Below are 16,448 nucleotides of genomic sequence, written 5' to 3' on the forward strand. Positions count from 1 at the left end.
TAGCTCTGTGACTTTGTGCACGATCTTTTACCTCTCAGAGCCTCAATTTCCTCGTCGCCGAAGCCAGCGTTAAAGGTGACATGAAGTAGTGGCTATAAAGTGCTTAGCACAGTGCATGCAGGGCACATGGTAAGTTCTCAAATGTTGGTTACCGACAATGGACTTCAGCTGGGGTCACGTGGACTAGAACGGGGGTGGGGGTGAAGCCCCCGCTTGGCTTGGAGTATGGTGCCAACTGACAGCAGTTTTATTAGACTGTACTTTATTAAACACCAAAGGGCTGTGTCCTACGCACTTTATGGATTGGTCTTATCCTCACAGCAACTCTATGAGGGAAGTGCAGTGATGCTCACTTTTACAAAAGGAGCAAGCAAGGCTCAGCTGCAGTTGGTAGCCTTCTGTGGTCTCACAGCGCCAGGCGGCTGAGCCCCCGCACTGCGGGCCGGGCGCCCGAGAAGGGTGCAGAGCCACCATGTCCTGCTGCCTACCTTTGTCCCTGAGGCGCGGAGCCGGTCAGACCCTGTATTTACGCCAGCAGCTGTGGCTAGCCAGTGCTAAAAGGATGGCTGCTGGAGCGTGCTCTGAAACCTAAAGACCGTATAAAGTGTACAGTTATAGGGCCGCCTGGGGGGCTGTTGGTTAAGCGTCTGCCTTTGGCTCAGGTTACGATCCCAGGGTCCTGTGATTGGTCCTGGGATCAGGCCTTGGGTCTGGCTCCCTGCTCAGTGGGGAGCCTGCTTCCCCCTCTCCCCCACTCGTGCACGCCACTCTCTCTCTCTCAAAATCTTAAATAAAATTGTATTTACAGAATATAGAGCTGGGGTTGTAACAGGATCAGTTTTCCTGCATCTTCTTCCTGAGATACTCTAGACTGAGACAACGTACGTAACATGGCTCAGGCTATAGGTCCTCCCTGACCTTGAGACGGTGTAAATGAGTGAGTGTGATCAAGTGCTCAATCAGAGAGAGCCTGAAGGTAAGAGGGCTTGGGGAAGGCTTTAAATAAGGGGATACTTGAGGTGATGACAAATATAAGACCTGTGTGCAATTCCAGAAAAGCAAAAGAAGAACCAAGAGAAGGCAAAAGACACATAATGCACATCCCCTGTGTGTCTAGAAACACAATGTACGCATTTATATGTGGCCATTCAAACCTCAAAAAAAAAATGACTTTCTCTTTTTACAGCTGGGAGCCCGGGAGTGACGTTTTCACGTACGGAGCACTATGCTGTGAGAGCTCCTCAGTAAGAGGCTGACATGACGGTTTGGCCGCTGCACGAAGCCGCGGGAAGTGACCTGGCAGAGCCGGCGGTCACCGCGTCCGCCCTGAGCGCCGGCATCCGTCCCCGGCCGCGTGAGCATGATTACTAGGTCTCAGTAAGAAAGGAGGCTGAGGGTTTTAGAAAAATACAAACTTTTAATCTTTACACATGACACCGCCATGTCAAAGCCCCTTGCTTAAATTCTTTCAGATCTAAGAGTACAAATCTTAATCTCCACTGACATGATTTATATATAAATATATATATAAAATTTTCTTTTGCGTACTTTTTCCTTCAGCCTGAGGCTCTTTGCTGATCTGCTCACACACAAACCTGCTCCGCTTCCCTCTGGGAACAGCTTGAAAGCTAAGCCCCTGTGCCTGCACACCCGAGGTGCAGCCTGGCCACTGGTAAGCGGAGCTTGAGTCTCCCTTCCCTGTCAATGAGGACCCCGCGACCTCTGGCCTCACCCCCAAGTCCGGGCCTCTGCAGGCAAGGGCGGAGATGCTAGCCAGGCCTTGGGATTCATCTGGCCTGTGGCTGTCTCCAACCACCTGGCCCACATTTTAAAATGTGGCTCTTTAAGGCATCAAGTGATTTAAAGTGTTGGCTCTGTTTCTGATTTAAGGCCTTTCCTTCTTACACACCTTTTGTGTGTGGGAGTGACGGCTGGAGGCCAGCCTGCCCTCCTGACCGGCCCCAGGGTCCTGGTGGGGGAAAACCCGCAGCTGCAGGAAGTCTTCCTCGAGCCCTCAAGGCAGGAAATAGCTAATTCTCTGGGAAATAGATTTGCAGCCCTGAGAAGAGAAGAGTTGCTCCTCCTTGGGGATATACACCATCATCTTGGCAATCTGGTCCAGGGCCTCTTCTGTGTACGGGAGCCCCTGGCTCAGGAAAGCGTCGCGTGCGCACAGCCTCACGTGGTGGTACTCCAGGGGCAGGAAGGGGACGAAGAAGTCAATCAGGTTTTCCTTGACAAGACAGCTGTGGCCAAAGCCAGTGTCTGAAATCAATCAAGAGCAGAGTTACATGGCGTCTACCTTGGGGCTGACCCCAACTGGAGTTTTAAGACCCTAAAGCCTGTGTCGAGAACTTCAGAGCGGGGCGCCTGGGTGGCTCAGTTGGTTGGGCGACTGCCTTCGGCTCAGGTCATGATCCTGGAGTCCCGGGATCGAGTCCCGTATCGGGCTCCCTGCTTGGCGGGGAGTCTGCTTCTCCCTCTGACCCTCCTTCCTCTCATGCTCTCTGTCTCTCATTCTCTCTCTTTCAAATAAATAAATAAAATCTTTAAAAAAAAAAAAACTTCAGAGCGAAAGTGTGCCCCGGCTGACTCCGAACGTGTGCCCCAGGTGAAGCGGGACAGTGGGACACTGCCTGCAGGTTTACTGTTTCATTTCACACCAGGAGGCGGCCAGAGGCATGAACCACTGAGCTCACAGACACTCTCGCTCAGGGTCCGCTGCCTGGGTTTCCAGGGCTGGGACAACTACTCTGAAAGCCTTTTCAGAGAAGTTCAGCTTTCTTGGACCTTCTCTTGTGTCTACCTGGAGCTGACAGTGAGGTGATGATACGGTTGCCTTGCCAACCTCAGAAGCCCACCTTCCAGTCCAGACGCCCCCCCCCCAACCCGAGAGGCTGGGAGCCACTTACCCGTGGACTCCATCTCGGCCTGGAGCCGGGGCACCAGCTGGTCCAGCCTGATTTCTTCCCGGGCCCCTCCGGCCTGAAGCAGAGTCAGGACAGCTTCATTGATGGTATTGCCACCAAGGTTACTGAAAAGGACAAGAGCTTGTGAACACATCTTATTCTTTTTCTGTTTAGCTATACGGACCACTGAGGCCACTGCATGCATGACCGGAAGAATGGAGGTCGAGGGCCTCTCCTTCTCCAAGAGATCTTGTCACAACCCAAAGTCTGCACAGAAGACACTGTCCTCTCGGTCTTGCTCCCCTTTGACACACAGTCCGTGCGAGGGGCAGGGCACACAGCGATGGCATGATGTGGAGCTTTCCCTTGACCCCTCCGTGGGCAAGGACAGGGCTTGTGACTCCAGGACTGCGGGGCAGGTGCTAAAGCAGGAGCGCCTAAGGCCCAGGGAGAAGCCTTAAGAGGGAGGATGTGGCTTCTGAGCGCAAGCTGACGGGACAGCATGCGTGTCCCGGCCTGGATGAGCAGGGGGTGTGTGGGGTTCAGGGCTGGAGCAGCAGAGGCATTGGGGCAGGTGGAGGCTACTGTCTGTCACACACACAGAAGTTAGCTTACAGGCCAGAGAGAACCACTGCAGGGGTTTGAACGTGAGAGTGGAGGGTGGTGGGGTGACCTGATTTGGTTTACCTCCTAAGATCATTCTAGGGCCACAGAGCTTGCATTGAAGAGGCATGGGATGGTTATGGAAAGTAGATCAAGGAGCTTTTTGCAACAGTCCCTGTTTAGAGGTAGAAGGATTGAAGAACTAGTTGAGGCCCATCGGCCAGGCCTCTGTGACTAAGGGATGTGAGAAGTGAGGGAAAAGAAGTCATCAAAACACACAAGCATTTGTCATAAGCTGCCCGCTGTCTCCCAGCCACTGCCGAGTGGCGTGAATGTAGGAGAAGGGTAGTGATGAAAGCTTGGATCTACGTGCGTGTGTGCACACACGTTTTACACCTGCTTGCGATCTAAGGGTTGTGATAGCAATAGGCAACTGGAATGATGGGTCCAAAGCACAAGAGAGGACTGGGTGAGAGAGATGAGGGAGACAGGGGGTAAGGAGAGAAGAAATCAGAAGCGCCTGGCTGACTCAGTTGGAGGAACATGCGGCTCTTGATCTCTGGGCTCTGAGTTCAAGCCTCATGTGGGTGTAGAGGTGACCTAAATAAAACTTAAGAAGAAATGAGAGCCAGCACCAGGGAAGCTAGGAGGAGGAGATGGGGACCTGGGGCCAGCAGCACTTCCTCCGTGCCCCCCGCCCCCCCCCCCAGCCCAGCCGGGTGCATACTCCTCACCCAACGCCCCCTGCCAGCTCCTCAAACCAAGCCCTGCTCAGGCCTGCAGTGTGAGGGGGTAGCTCCATTCTCTTCTCCTGAAGCTCTGGCTGGCCATCTGACACTCGCAGGTACATTAACCCATTTGTCTGCTTGTTTGGCGTTAGAGTGTGTCCCGTGTGCCAGGCTCTCTCCCTGCCTGCCGCCGCTGCTGGGTGAGCCAGGACTGCCCAGTGATCCAGTGCTTCCTTCCCGTGGGCGCCGGTGCACCCCTCCCAGCCAGATTGTCCTAGGGGTCCTGAGTCCCAGCTGGGGGACTCGCCCCCCACCCCTTGCTCAAGTTCAGCTGCCCAGCCAGACTTCCCATGACACCTGCACACAGGGAGGCTGCTGCAGGAAGGCCTGCCAGGCAGGTCATCTTCCATTAGCGGACGCAAGAGCTGTCCCCTGCCAAGGGATTGCCCCATCCTGCATTCCCCGTGGGAGGCAAGGGCAGGTGGACACGGGGGTGGGCTGGAGGGCGACGCACTCATCCAGCCCCAGGAGCATGGACTGCTGTGCTTGGTGCTCAGTAAACGTTATTTAACAAATTGACACACGTCTGCACATTTGTCTACACTGTTTCCATCTCTCCCCTCAATTTCTCTTCTTGCTTTGTCCCATCACCCATGTCTTCTTCCTCTTGGTTATGGGCGGCTTTTCTCTCACCCACCAAGACAGACCCGTCTCTGTTCACCTGCCCTAGTCTTCAGCTCCTCAGGACTGCCCCTCTGGCACCAGGATTGCTCCTTTAGAGAGCTGAGGCCTTCCTGGAGGACCTCCGTTCTCCACATCCTCCCAGGTCCCCGGCTGCCGAGGGGTCTGAAGGCACCCTCTGAAGCCCAGCCTGTTCCCTGGCTCTGGGACAGGACATGTCCTCTTCCCAGCCCTTAGCCCCAAGACCCCAAAGGAAAGGGACTTCAAAGGCCTCTCCAGAACTCTTAAACCCCAAACCTTAATTGCTAAGTCCTTCTTAAAGAAGAGATATAAACACTCACTTATTAATCTCGCAGAGCCTCAGTGTCCTCATTTGTAAAATAAGAGAATTGGCCCAGACAATTTGATTGCCCCCTTACGTCACCTTAGGTTCAATGGTCAACAAATACACATTTCTACAAGGCTTTTGATTCCATGAACAATTTACATTCGTATTCTTTTAGTTGTTAAAAGTCCTTTCTCTCCTTTCCCTTTCACGGACTGCTTCCCTAAGAAGAGGACCAGAGTTCCACGACCCCGTTCCAGGAGCATTCTCTAGAATGGCAGAGACAGGTGAAAGTCCTCGGCGTTAGTGGAGGCCCTCGAGCTTGGCGCCCAGGACACCCCTACTCTGACTGCCACCACCACGGGGCAGGACTGCAACCCCCCAGCACCTCACTTAAGCATGTTTAGGAGTTTTTTCAGGATTAAACTGCTGGCCTTCAACGAATGTGACTTGTTCCCACCAACAGCTCGAATCAGCCATGCTTTTCTTTCAAACACAGAAGCCCTCAGCACGGGGGTGAGGCCACCGCAGACCTCAAATCCAGAGACTCAAATACGGCCTTCCCCGGCCCATCCCTAGAATACAGACGGCCCCCGACTTAACGATTTTTCTACTTGACAAGGATACAAAGGCAGTAAGCATTGAGAAATCTCACTTTGAATTTTGATCTTCTCCTGGGCTAGCGAAGCACACGGTCCGATCCCGACTCGTGATGCTAGGTAGCAGCCACGCGATCACAGGGGTCGACAAGTGACACCCTTAAAACCGTCTGCACCCGCACAACCACGCTCTTCCTGTCAGTACGCCATTCATCCAATTACATGAGACGGTCTACTCTCTGTTAGAAGATGGGCTTTGTGTTGGATGATTTTGCCCAACTGCAGGCTAATGTGTGTGTTGTGAGCACATTTAAAGTAGGCGAGGCTGAGCTGTAGTGTTCAGTAGGTTAGGTGTGCTAAATACATTTTCAGCTTACGATGAGCTTATTGGGACACAATCCCACCGCAAACTGACGAAGATCTGTACCTGGAAACCTTCAGGGTTTAGAAGTGCTGCTGTCTGGGCACCCGGGGGCAGGGGTGGGGATGGCGCTGAGCTGCACAGTCAGCCCGCACCCAGGCCTGTCAAACCCCACGGACTCCCTAGGCCGGGCCCAGGCCTGCGCCGGAGCCCCTGGAACCGGAGACCACTCCCTCGAGGCCTTGTCACAGGTGTGCGTCCTCCCCAGGGGTTCCGCATGGAGAGCTGGCACGGCCTCTCCATCCCCCAGCAAGTGTGGATCCCATGGGGCGGCTTTCCCCCCCGGTGGCTCTCTCCCCAGGCCCAGCTGCCACCCCAGCCTCCTGTCCATTCCCTGGTGACCGCCTGGCCTCGGACAGTGCCCAGAGGCCAGGTCACTGGGGGAAAGGGCAGGGCTAAAGGGGACTAGGGCACTGCCCGCAGGTCAATGACCAAAATACTACAAAGGCAAACATTTGCCTAGAGACGCAAGGTCACCTGGGTCACATTAGGAAATGCACCGGCAAGGGTGGGGGTTTTCCAAGCTGCGAACTGAAAGGGAAAGGCAGCGCCCTGGGACCAAAGCTCAAGTCAGGGACAGGTCAGCTTCTCTGCTTTTCTTTCAAAATCACCTTGGGGGGCACCAGGGTCGCTCAGATTAAGGGTCTAAGGGAGCTTGCTTCTCACCCCACTTGTGCTCTCTCTCGCTCTAAGAAAATATTTAAAAAATAAAATAAAATCCCCTTGGGAGCACCCCCCTCCCCATGCTGCGTCCCTCCACAGTGCACTGTTGTGTCCCATAAGCCTTAATCATAGACCAGGAAGGGCTTGCTGTCACCACACTGAAATCCCAACGGGGCAAGTTTCAACTGGTTCCAGCTTGTCTTGTGGGTCCACAGTGACACAAGATCTGCCTCCACACGTTCCAAACTGGATAAAAATCCAGACTCCCTATTTCTCTACCTTCAGAGGGAGCATGCAAAACTGAAGAAAAGCCCCTAGCCAGTACGTACAGGCCTACCGACGGGAGAAGGGGGTTTGGGGAGCGGGAGCAATGGGTTATTCTTCCACTCTGAGTTTCAGAAGTGGCTTGTGAAGCATTTCGGGTTGGGCCAACCGGAACCCAAACTGGACTTCTAACAGACGTTGGGCAGGATCTTCCCAGTTGGAGCCACCACAAAAAAGATAGGATTGGGGCGCCTGGGTGGCTCAGTTGGTTAAGCGACTGCCTTCGGCTCAGGTCATGATCCTGGAGTCCCGGGATCGAGTCCCGCATCGGGCTCCCTGCTCGGCAAGGAGCCTGCTTCTCCCTCTGACCCTCCCCCCTCTCATGCTCTCTATGTCATTCTCTCTCTCATATAAATAAATAAAATCTTAAAAAAAAAAAAAAAAGATAGGATTGGACAAGCTGATTTCTCAATTCACTTTTTACAAAGCCATTTCCAGAGTATACAGGCAAACAAAACAGGTCATGTCGTATAATGGTCAAGGGATGAGTCCTGCATGGTCAGGGTGCAGATCTCAGCACAGGTGTGAAAGCATGAGCTTTTCATTCAACACATCATACCCTGAATTTTGAGCCAGTGACCTCCTCTCGTGATCAGAGAAGAAACAGACCTTCCAAGGCTGGAGAAAGAACCAGCCACACTGGACTTAATGGGACACCATCCTCCAACTGAGTCTACCTTGGGAATTTTCGAGGATAGTTTGTACTTAATTTTCAACAAATGTGCTGCTTTGAAAACTTAATGCCCTTTTAAGAAGGGATTTACAGTATGTGAATTATATTCCAAACTATATTACAAAGCTGTAATAATCAAAACAGTATGGTATTGGCATAAAAACAGACACATAGATCAGTGGAACAAAATAGCCCAGAAATAAACCCAGGCACATATGGTCAATTTATGACAAAGGAGCCAAGAATATACAATGGGGAAAGGACAGTCTCTTCAATAAATGGTGTTGGGAAAACTGAACAGTCAAATATAAAGAAATGAAACTGGATCACTACCTCACACCGTACACAAAAATTAACTCAAAATGGATCAGACTTAAATGTGAGACCTGAAACCTTAAAACTCTGAGAAGAAAACAGGTAGTAAGCTCTCTGACATCGGTCTTGGCAATGAATTTTTGGATTTGACATCAAAAGCAAAAATAAGCAAGTGGGACCACATCAAGCTAAAAAGTTCTGCATAGCAAAGGAAGCCAACAAAATGAAAAGGCAACCTACTGAATGGGAGAAAATATTTGTAACTCATATATCTGATAAGGGTTAAAATAAAAAAATATAAAGAGCTCATACAACTCAATAGCAAAAAAATAATCTGATTAAAAATGGGTAGAGGATCTGAATAGACATTTTTCCAAAGGAGGCAAACAGATGGCCAACAGGTGGATGAAAATGTGCTGAACATCACTGATTGTCAGGGAAATGCAAATCAAAACCACAATGAGATACCACCTCACATCTGTGAAAATGGCTGTAACCAAAAAGACCAGAAATACCAAGTGTTATTGAGGATGTGGAAGAAAGGAAACCCTTGTGCGCTGGGGGTGGGAATGTAACTGGTGCAGCCACTGTGGGAAACACTGTGGAGGCTCCTCAGAAAGCTGAAGGTAAAATTACCCTATGATCCAGCCATTCCACTTCTGGGGATTTATCCAAAAGTAACAAAAATATTAAAAAAGATATACATGCCCCCATGTTCACTGCAGCATTATTTACACTAGCCAAAATATGGGAACCACCTAAGTGCCCACTGACGGATGGATGACAAAAATGCGCTACACACACACACATAGTGGAGTATTATTCATAAAACTCCATAAAATATAATGAAATCTTGTCATTTGCAACAACAACCTTGAGGGCATCATGTGAAATGAAATAAGGCAGAGAAAGACAAATTCCCTATGATCCCTATGATCCACGCTCATACGTGGAATCTTAAAAGAGTAACAAGAACAACAAGGAACCAAGCTCAGAGACCAGGAACAGATGGCCGGTTGCCCGAGGCCGGCGGCGTTAAGTAATGAGTAAGTCATGGGACGCAGAGTACAGCGTGGTGGCGACCGGGTTAATAACACCGCACCGCATATTTGAAAGCTGCCCAGAGTAGATCTTGAAAAAAGCTGTGTAATCATGTATGATGACCGGTGTTAACCAGACTCACTGCAATCATTTCGCAATACGCGCATATACAAATACTGAATCATGGTGCACGCCTGGAACTAATGCTGTCTGTTATAGGTCAACAAAAAAGGCCCGCAATCCCCAAAATGCCCTTCGAAGAGAGGATTCCTAGTGTGTGAGTGGTCCCTCCCCAGGGGGCTGTGTGCTCTAGAGAGTCGGAGGGGAGCCTCCCCGCCCTAAGACAGCCACGGGGGTGCTGGGCAGGGGAGGATAGGTGAGGGATAGGAGCCGGCGATGGGGGTGGGGGGCGAGGGGTGGGAGTCAGAGTCCTTCCAGGAGCCTTAGCGGTAAGATCAGGGCAGGACCTGGGAGACTACGGCCCCGCACCGCTGCTACCAGCCAAGCAGCCAGGCTCCTGTTTCCTCTCGGTTTCCCGTGCAGAGAAGGGTCTGCAGCCCAGCGGAGCGTGGAAGCACCCCCCTCCGTCGGCTGACTCCCAAGCCCGGCCCAAGCGGCACCTGGACGGAGGCTCCTCCCTCCCCTCCCCCAGCCCTCCTAACTACTGTTCCTCAGACCTCACCTGAGAAAAAGAAAGATGGTTTTCGGGGACTCGACCCTGTGGTTCTCGGGAGCCTGGAGTTCCAGGTGTGGCCTAAGGGCCTCCAGCATTCCCGGATGTAGCTTCTCGGCCTCGTCAAAAATGAACAGGGTCTGGGGGCAGCGCTCCTGCGTCTCCTTGATCTGACTTGCCAGCTTCTCCTGCACGGAATACAGGGAGCTGTTGCGAGCTGGGGAGCAGAGGGAGGCCTGTTCCCATCCTCCAGCCCTGAGGGCCACGCTTGGCGTCTGCAAAGGATCGCCTGGGGTCCTGCCCCACAACTACCGATCCACACCTGTGGGGGTGGGGCTAGGGCCCACACCCCTGATGAGCTTCCCAGGTGATTCTCATGCATCCTGGGCTTTGGGGAGAGGAAGCTGGCTGGCCTGGCCTTGGAAACAGGCCCCAGGCTTCGCCCTGCTCCCCGCGCTCCAGGATGAGGTCCCATCCCAGAACCAACCTCCAGTCAGCCTCCCGGGGGGGAGGAGCCAGGCTCTAATATCGGGGAGGCGGGCACAGCAGGTTCAGGGCCCACAGGCAGCCCCAGCCCCGTCTTGAACTCCCCCGAGCGGGTGCTCACTAGTACCCAGGCTAGGCTGAGACCTCAGGGAAGAAGCCTGGGTGGGACCTGTCCGGGACTCAGCCAACTGGCCCCCGGGGGTGCCCCACCCCCAGCCAGAGAGTTGAAAGCCCTCTGCAAGCTACAGCAGGGGAAGGGGGCCAGCTCCCGCGCCCCGCGGGTCTGTCAGCAGAGCCCCCACTCCATCCACCTCTGGCCTCCCTGGATCTGACCTCAGCCCCCCGTCACCCTAATGTGTGTGTGTGTGTGTGTGTGTGTGTGAGAGAGAGAGAGAGAGGGAGAGAGAGCGTGCACAGGTCTGTTTTCACAGTGGGGAAGCGGAGATCCACAGCAGTTCTGCCACAGAGCCCATTTGTTCCTTCTGCGAAGGCCTGGCAGACTAGCCACCAGCCGCCCGCCCCCAGGGCGCTTCACCCAGCCTCTGCCCTCCAGCACCTCAGCCAGCTCTGTGCTCGGAGCCTCATATCATCTTCCCAGGGTAACACACTGCAGAGAGGGGGACCGAAAGCCAAAGACCATGTAGTCATCTCTGTCATGCTGCAATGGGGTTTTGCCCATCGTCTGGCTTATCTGAAATACTACATGTCTGAATGGAAGAAACCCAAGAGCAGAGCGGCAAGGACAATTTTTGTCTCCCTACCTGTTGGCGATTTGGGGAAGACATGGAAAATCTTATATGATATGCCTCTTAAAAAAAAAAAAGGCAGGATATGGGTGCCTGGGTAGCTCAATCCGTGAAGCGCCTGACTCTTGATTTCGGCTCAGGTCATGATCTCAGGGTCGTGAGATCGAGCCCTGCGTCGGGCTCCACGCTGGGTGTGGAGCCTGCTTAAGATTCTCTCTCTCCCTCTTGCGCAGCCTCCCCAAAAAGCAGCATCTAAACTTTCTGTCCAGTGTTAATCACAATGACGTAAAACCTGAAGGAAGTACACCCAAATGCGGACTGTGCTTGTGTCTGTGTGTGGAGATTCTGATAGTTTTTGCTTTTGTCTGTTCCACATTTCCTGCACAATTACCACTACTTCGGGAACAGACAACTATCACGTGGATTCTCTGTTTAAGCTCAGTGGGCAGCTGATAAGGAGACGGGGCTCAAGACGCGCAGTGTTTGAATATGAATCTTTCCTCCACACGCTCAGGGCCGTATCTCTGTGGAGTGGATGTCTCTGTGGGTTACAGGGTCTGTCACCAGGGCCGCCAACCCCCACACCCAGGCTTCTCCAAGGCCACCTCCTTGCAGGGAAGGGCTGATTTCAGGGCGTCCGTCCCATCCCAGAAGCCTGCGGCTCAGGTTGGCCAAGCCTTGTGCCCGGCCTACCGGCAGAGCACCCCCTGGCCTCACCTTGTACAGGTCCACATACTTCGGGTGAGGAAAGTGTAGGGTGGCGATGAACGTCTCGACACAGTCGCTCCGCAGCCCATCCCGGTATAGGTTCTCTGCCAGCAGCCGAGCCACAAAGTTCTTGCCTGTGCCCGACCAGCCGTGGAACGACAGAGCCAGGGCCTTGTCCGGCCGGGGCAGCTCTAAGTAGCCCCTCACCGTCGTCAGGACCAGCTCCCGGGCCAGATGCTGGCCGTGCAGTCGCACACTCAGGTCCCATTCCAGGCCTAGGAGCAGGAAAGAGGCGGCCATGGTGGGGTGGCACAGGTGGGGTCCCCACCAGGCTCAGCGACGGCCAGGAGACAGAGCACCTCTGAACATCTCTGAGCTGGGGGAGGGGGGGATCACCTATCCAGGCTGCCTGGCCTCAGAATAAGACACGGCTGGGCAGACCTTGCAGCCCAAAGGGATGCAAGGGCTACTTTCGAAAAGCTTGAGAAATCAAGATCGAATGTAGGGACAGAAGGGAATCACCCTTTCTGAAGGTCCTGAAGACACCCCAGAACGGTTGGCAGAGGGCGCCTGGGTGGCTCAGTCGGTTAAGCGGCTGCCTTTGGCTCAGGTCATGATCTCAGGGCCCTGGGATCGAGCCCCACATCGGGCTCCTGGCTCAGCGGGGAGCCTGCTTCTCCCTCTGGCCCTCCCCCTACTCGCGTGCACGCGCTCTTTCCCAAATAAATAATCTTGAAAAGAAGAGAATGGTTGGCAGAATCCTGTCTGGAGGAGGAAGCCCATCCCCCATGCCCAAGAGGTTGCTCCCACCCAGAGGTTTCGGAACCCCTAGGTGCTTTATGGAGACTCCCTCACATGAATAAATTCAATTCAGCAAACACTTGTTGAGGGCAGCTAGTGTGTTCAGAGTCCTCTGTGAGGCCTTCCTTCCAGCCATGAGGTTACAGGGCGTGGAGACAGGGGCTCTGGGAGCCATGGCGGAGACAGGGAGGGCGTGCTGTCAGCTGGGGGCAGGACGATGAAGGGTGCCTTGCATTGCCCCCGGACTGCCTCTCCTCCCCACAGATCCCCAGCCCCTCAGGGCCATGCAAGGTGCCACCTGTGAAGTTGTTGGAGATCCTGCAGTCCCCGCTGTCGCAGCAGGCTTGGAAGCTGCAGTACCACGAGGTCAGGATGTCCAGATACTGCTGGCCCAACAGGGGAAGGCTCCAGCCTGGAAAAGGGGGAGCTGTGAGACAGGGACAGAACCCAGGGCCACGGGGAAGGTGGACACTGTCTCCCCGCAACGAAGCAGAGCAGTTCTTCCTGTCCTTGGTCCTCCCTCCAGGGCTGCTCCTCACTGCTCTTCCCTGGGCCTTCCTTGCGCCTGGCCAGGGAATGAGCAGGAGGGGGCGCCCCCAGCTTGGAGGAAGTCGATGGCCTTGTTACAGATACAGATCCAGCAAAGGTTCAATTTGCTCAACATATATGCCTTAAGCACCGTGTGCCAGAAGCGTAAGAAACCCAGAGCTGCCCACAACGAGTTTGCAGTCTGGCAGGGAGACCAGCAGCCGCTGGTGATGATCATTCTGCCTACTTGCTGTGAATTCCAAAATGGTGTGATCCCAGCCAACCCCAAGGGCCTCTCAATTCTTTTGTCAGGTGTCAATTTGAACATTGGCAGCACTAGCAGAAACACAACCAACCAGAGCCCAGCCACTGGGACCTAGAAATCTTCTGATTTAAATGAAAGACGTTTACAGCACCATTGTAGGATTGCCATCAGAATTGCATTAGGGGCCTAGAATTATCTCCACAGACCGCAAGGAGCCTCAGAGAGCACCTGGTCCTTGCCAGATTTGTCACTGACGGAGCGGGAACCAGAACACGGGTGTCCAGCCGGGGACTTTGCCTAAAGCCCAGAAGGCGGGAAAGAGCAGCTCCATGGAATAATGCCAGGTGGGCTGGCAGACTCAAGGAAGTGTGAGCTGTCTGGAGGGGTCAAGGACGGGCGCCGAGGGCGGGGCACCCGGGGGAAGGAGATGGTCTTGTGATGGATACAGGCCGGGGAGGCGGCCCGGTCCCCAGAGGCGCCCCTGCCCGCCGCCTGGGCCGAGGCCTGTTGGGGCGGTAGGGCGGGCAGCCAGGGCGCCTGCCTGGTGGCCGCGGCCCGGCGGCTGGGACAGCGGCGCCCGGCTTCCCCCGGCCAGCGCACGTCCCGGCCCCCCGCCTGCCCCCCCAAGCCCCCGGGGCCGCGGCCGGAGGAGCCCGGGCGGCCGCTCTTACCCAGGAGCCCCGCGCCGGCCTCCTCGGCGCGCTCACAGTCCTCGGGCCACACGCGGCAGCGCAGGAGCGCCCAGTACCGTCGGGAGAGGGCGGCGGCCGCCCGCAGCCGCTCGCGCAGGCCCCGGAGGGGCTCCTGGGCCGCGTCGGGCGGGCTCGCGTCGTCGCCGGGTCCCGGGGCGCCCGGCCGCGGCAGGAGCAGCAGCAGCAGCAGCAGCAGCAGGCGCAGGCGCCGCATGGCTCTCTCCCGCCGCCCCGCTCCCGGTAGTGCCCGGCCGGCGGCGGGCGCGGCCGCGGGAACCGAGGCCCAGGCCGGCGGCCCGAGCGCTCCCCGAGGCCGCCCGCAGGCGCCGCCCACCGCCGGGGCTCGCTTCCGGCCGCGCGCTGGCCCGGGAGCCCGCGGTCGCCGAGGAGGTGCAGTCAGGCCTCGGAAAGGTCACCGCCAGCCACCCGGGGAGACCCTTCGGCAGCCCCGGGGCCCGTCCGACGCCGACCCAACAGGGGCCCCCGGTTATGCCCTGCCCCTGGCGGCAGATCAGCCCCGGGCCGGCGCGGGCGGCGTGTCACCGGGCGCCGCGTGGAGAGAGGCCCTGGGGGCGGGGCGGGGAGCCACACGGGGCCTGGCGCCGCCACCCCGGGAAGTGAAACCGCTGCGGGCAGCCCCGGGTTTCCACGGCTGGGAGTCCGCCGGGGCCGGTGGACGCCCGAAGGCTCCAGGCTGGAGAGCTCGGCCTCTGGAAACGGGGAGCGTCACGGAAGGAAGTTCGGCTGATGCTGTGTGCGCTCTCTCGGCTACGCTTGCCGCTCTGAAGCGCCGGTGACATTGAGACGCTCCTCAGATACCACAGGCAAGACCTGAGGGCGCCTCTCCCCTGGGACCCCTTCTCCACAGCATGAGCCTGCCACGGGCCTGTCGCGTTTCAGAAGAGCTTGATGCATTTTTCAAAACGCCCGGAGTGACTGAAGCCACTGGCCTGACGGGGCCCTCTTGTCCTTGGAACAAAGTGCTGTCTAGAGGTCGTGGGACTTGACTGACGGCACAGGCTCCGTGGCTTCGCGGCTGGGTTCTGCGGACAGTTAGGGGCGTCGCAGGGCCCGCTCACGACGGCCCAGCCCCCCAGGTCACACTCAGGCCCGCTCTGCCCTCCGCCGCTCGCCACACCCGCCCTGCCGCGCGCTCGGGCAGCACCCGGGCCCCGCCGCGCGCCTCTGGGGCCCCGCCGCAGACTGCGGCCGGCGTAGGGGTGTGCGGACGGCGTGTCTCCGCCCCTCCGAGTGCCGGCCGCGCGGAAGCCGCACAGAGTGTTCCTGCTGCGAGCGCTGTCGAGCCCCGGAGAGCTTCCGCGGGCCGCTAACGAGGAACCCGCCCTTCTGCTCATCTGGAAATTGAAAACGAACTCAGCCAGCGAAATGAGCGAGAATGGCACCCCAGTATGGCCCCTGCCGTTTTCTATGTGTCACCTCGGGTATTATTTGCCCTAGGCCTGATTCCCCACCTATCAAATGGCAGAATAAAAGTCACTTGACGGCAGGCTCTGAGGGTTCAGGGGCTCATTCAGTTACATGCTGACTTTTATTATTATTATTATTATTATTTTTATTTTTATTTTATTTTTTTTAAGATTTTATTTGACAGAGAGAGACACAGTGAGAGAGGGAACACAAGCAGGGGGAGTGGGAGAGGGAGAAGCAGGCTTCCCCCTGAGCAGGGAGCCCGATGCGGGGCTCGATCCCAGGACCCTGGGATCATGACCCGAGCCGAAGGCAGACGCCTAACGACTGAGCCACCCAGGCGCTCCGACTTTTATTATTATTAATATATGCCCCACCCTGGGTGAGGCTCTGGATGGTCTACACAGGAGGCTTGGATGATTTTATAGTGGTGATGTTTACAAGTGAATTCATGGTGATAAAATTACCAGTAGTAACACTAGTTTCTTTTAAAAACCCAAGTTTTAGGACTGTGAAAATAACACTGTCTCTACTTTTAACTTTCATGTAGGACTAACTGCTAATTTCTGCAGTGTTCTGGTTTGAATTTAGCACTTAGTGGTAAATAGATAGCTGGAAAGTTCTTGGACAAACGTCTCGATTTCAAGATGACATTTTTTCCTAAAAGTAAAGGGAGACATTTTTTTTTCACTGTTGTCAATTCCACACAGAAACAATGGATCCAAACACCAGTTTTTAGACAAGTCTCTGGTTTCAATAAACTGCCAACATTTCATTCTCGGGGCTTGAAGGCAGTTGGTTCGGAGTCTAGGAGCGCGATCTCGTGGACGATGGGGACA

At 55.3% G+C, this 16,448-nt stretch overlaps 1 protein-coding gene across 1 annotated transcript; it reads right to left on the minus strand.

The window, feature by feature from the left end:
* Nucleotides 1-1,397: 1,397 nt before the first annotated feature.
* On the minus strand, nt 1,398-15,300 carry TOR3A (torsin family 3 member A). The gene is made up of 6 exons (XM_035010702.1): nt 14,161-15,300; nt 12,995-13,108; nt 11,905-12,170; nt 9,965-10,143; nt 2,913-3,034; nt 1,398-2,265 (listed from the first exon to the last, which is right to left on the minus strand). The coding sequence occupies exons 1-6, from the start codon at nt 14,393-14,395 to the stop codon at nt 2,015-2,017; spliced, it is 1,167 nt and encodes a 388-aa protein (XP_034866593.1). The 5' UTR covers nt 14,396-15,300; the 3' UTR covers nt 1,398-2,014.
* Nucleotides 15,301-16,448: the final 1,148 nt, after the last annotated feature.

Source organism: Mirounga leonina, unplaced genomic scaffold (genome assembly GCF_011800145.1).
Source record: "Mirounga leonina isolate KUSES-001 unplaced genomic scaffold, KU_Mleo_1.0 Mir_154, whole genome shotgun sequence".
NCBI classification, from domain to species: Eukaryota; Metazoa; Chordata; class Mammalia; order Carnivora; family Phocidae; genus Mirounga; species Mirounga leonina.

Coding starts and splice junctions, on each gene's coding strand:
- TOR3A (XM_035010702.1), bottom strand. CDS start 14,395: ATGCGGCGCCTGCGCCTGCTGCTGCTGCTGCTGCTGCTGCTCCTGCCG. Junction 10,144..11,904: donor AGTATGTGGACCTGTACAAG/GTGAGGCCAGGG, acceptor TATTCCGTGCAG/GAGAAGCTGGCAAGTCAGAT. Junction 2,266..2,912: donor GGCCGAGATGGAGTCCACGG/GTAAGTGGCTCC, acceptor GATTGATTTCAG/ACACTGGCTTTGGCCACAGC.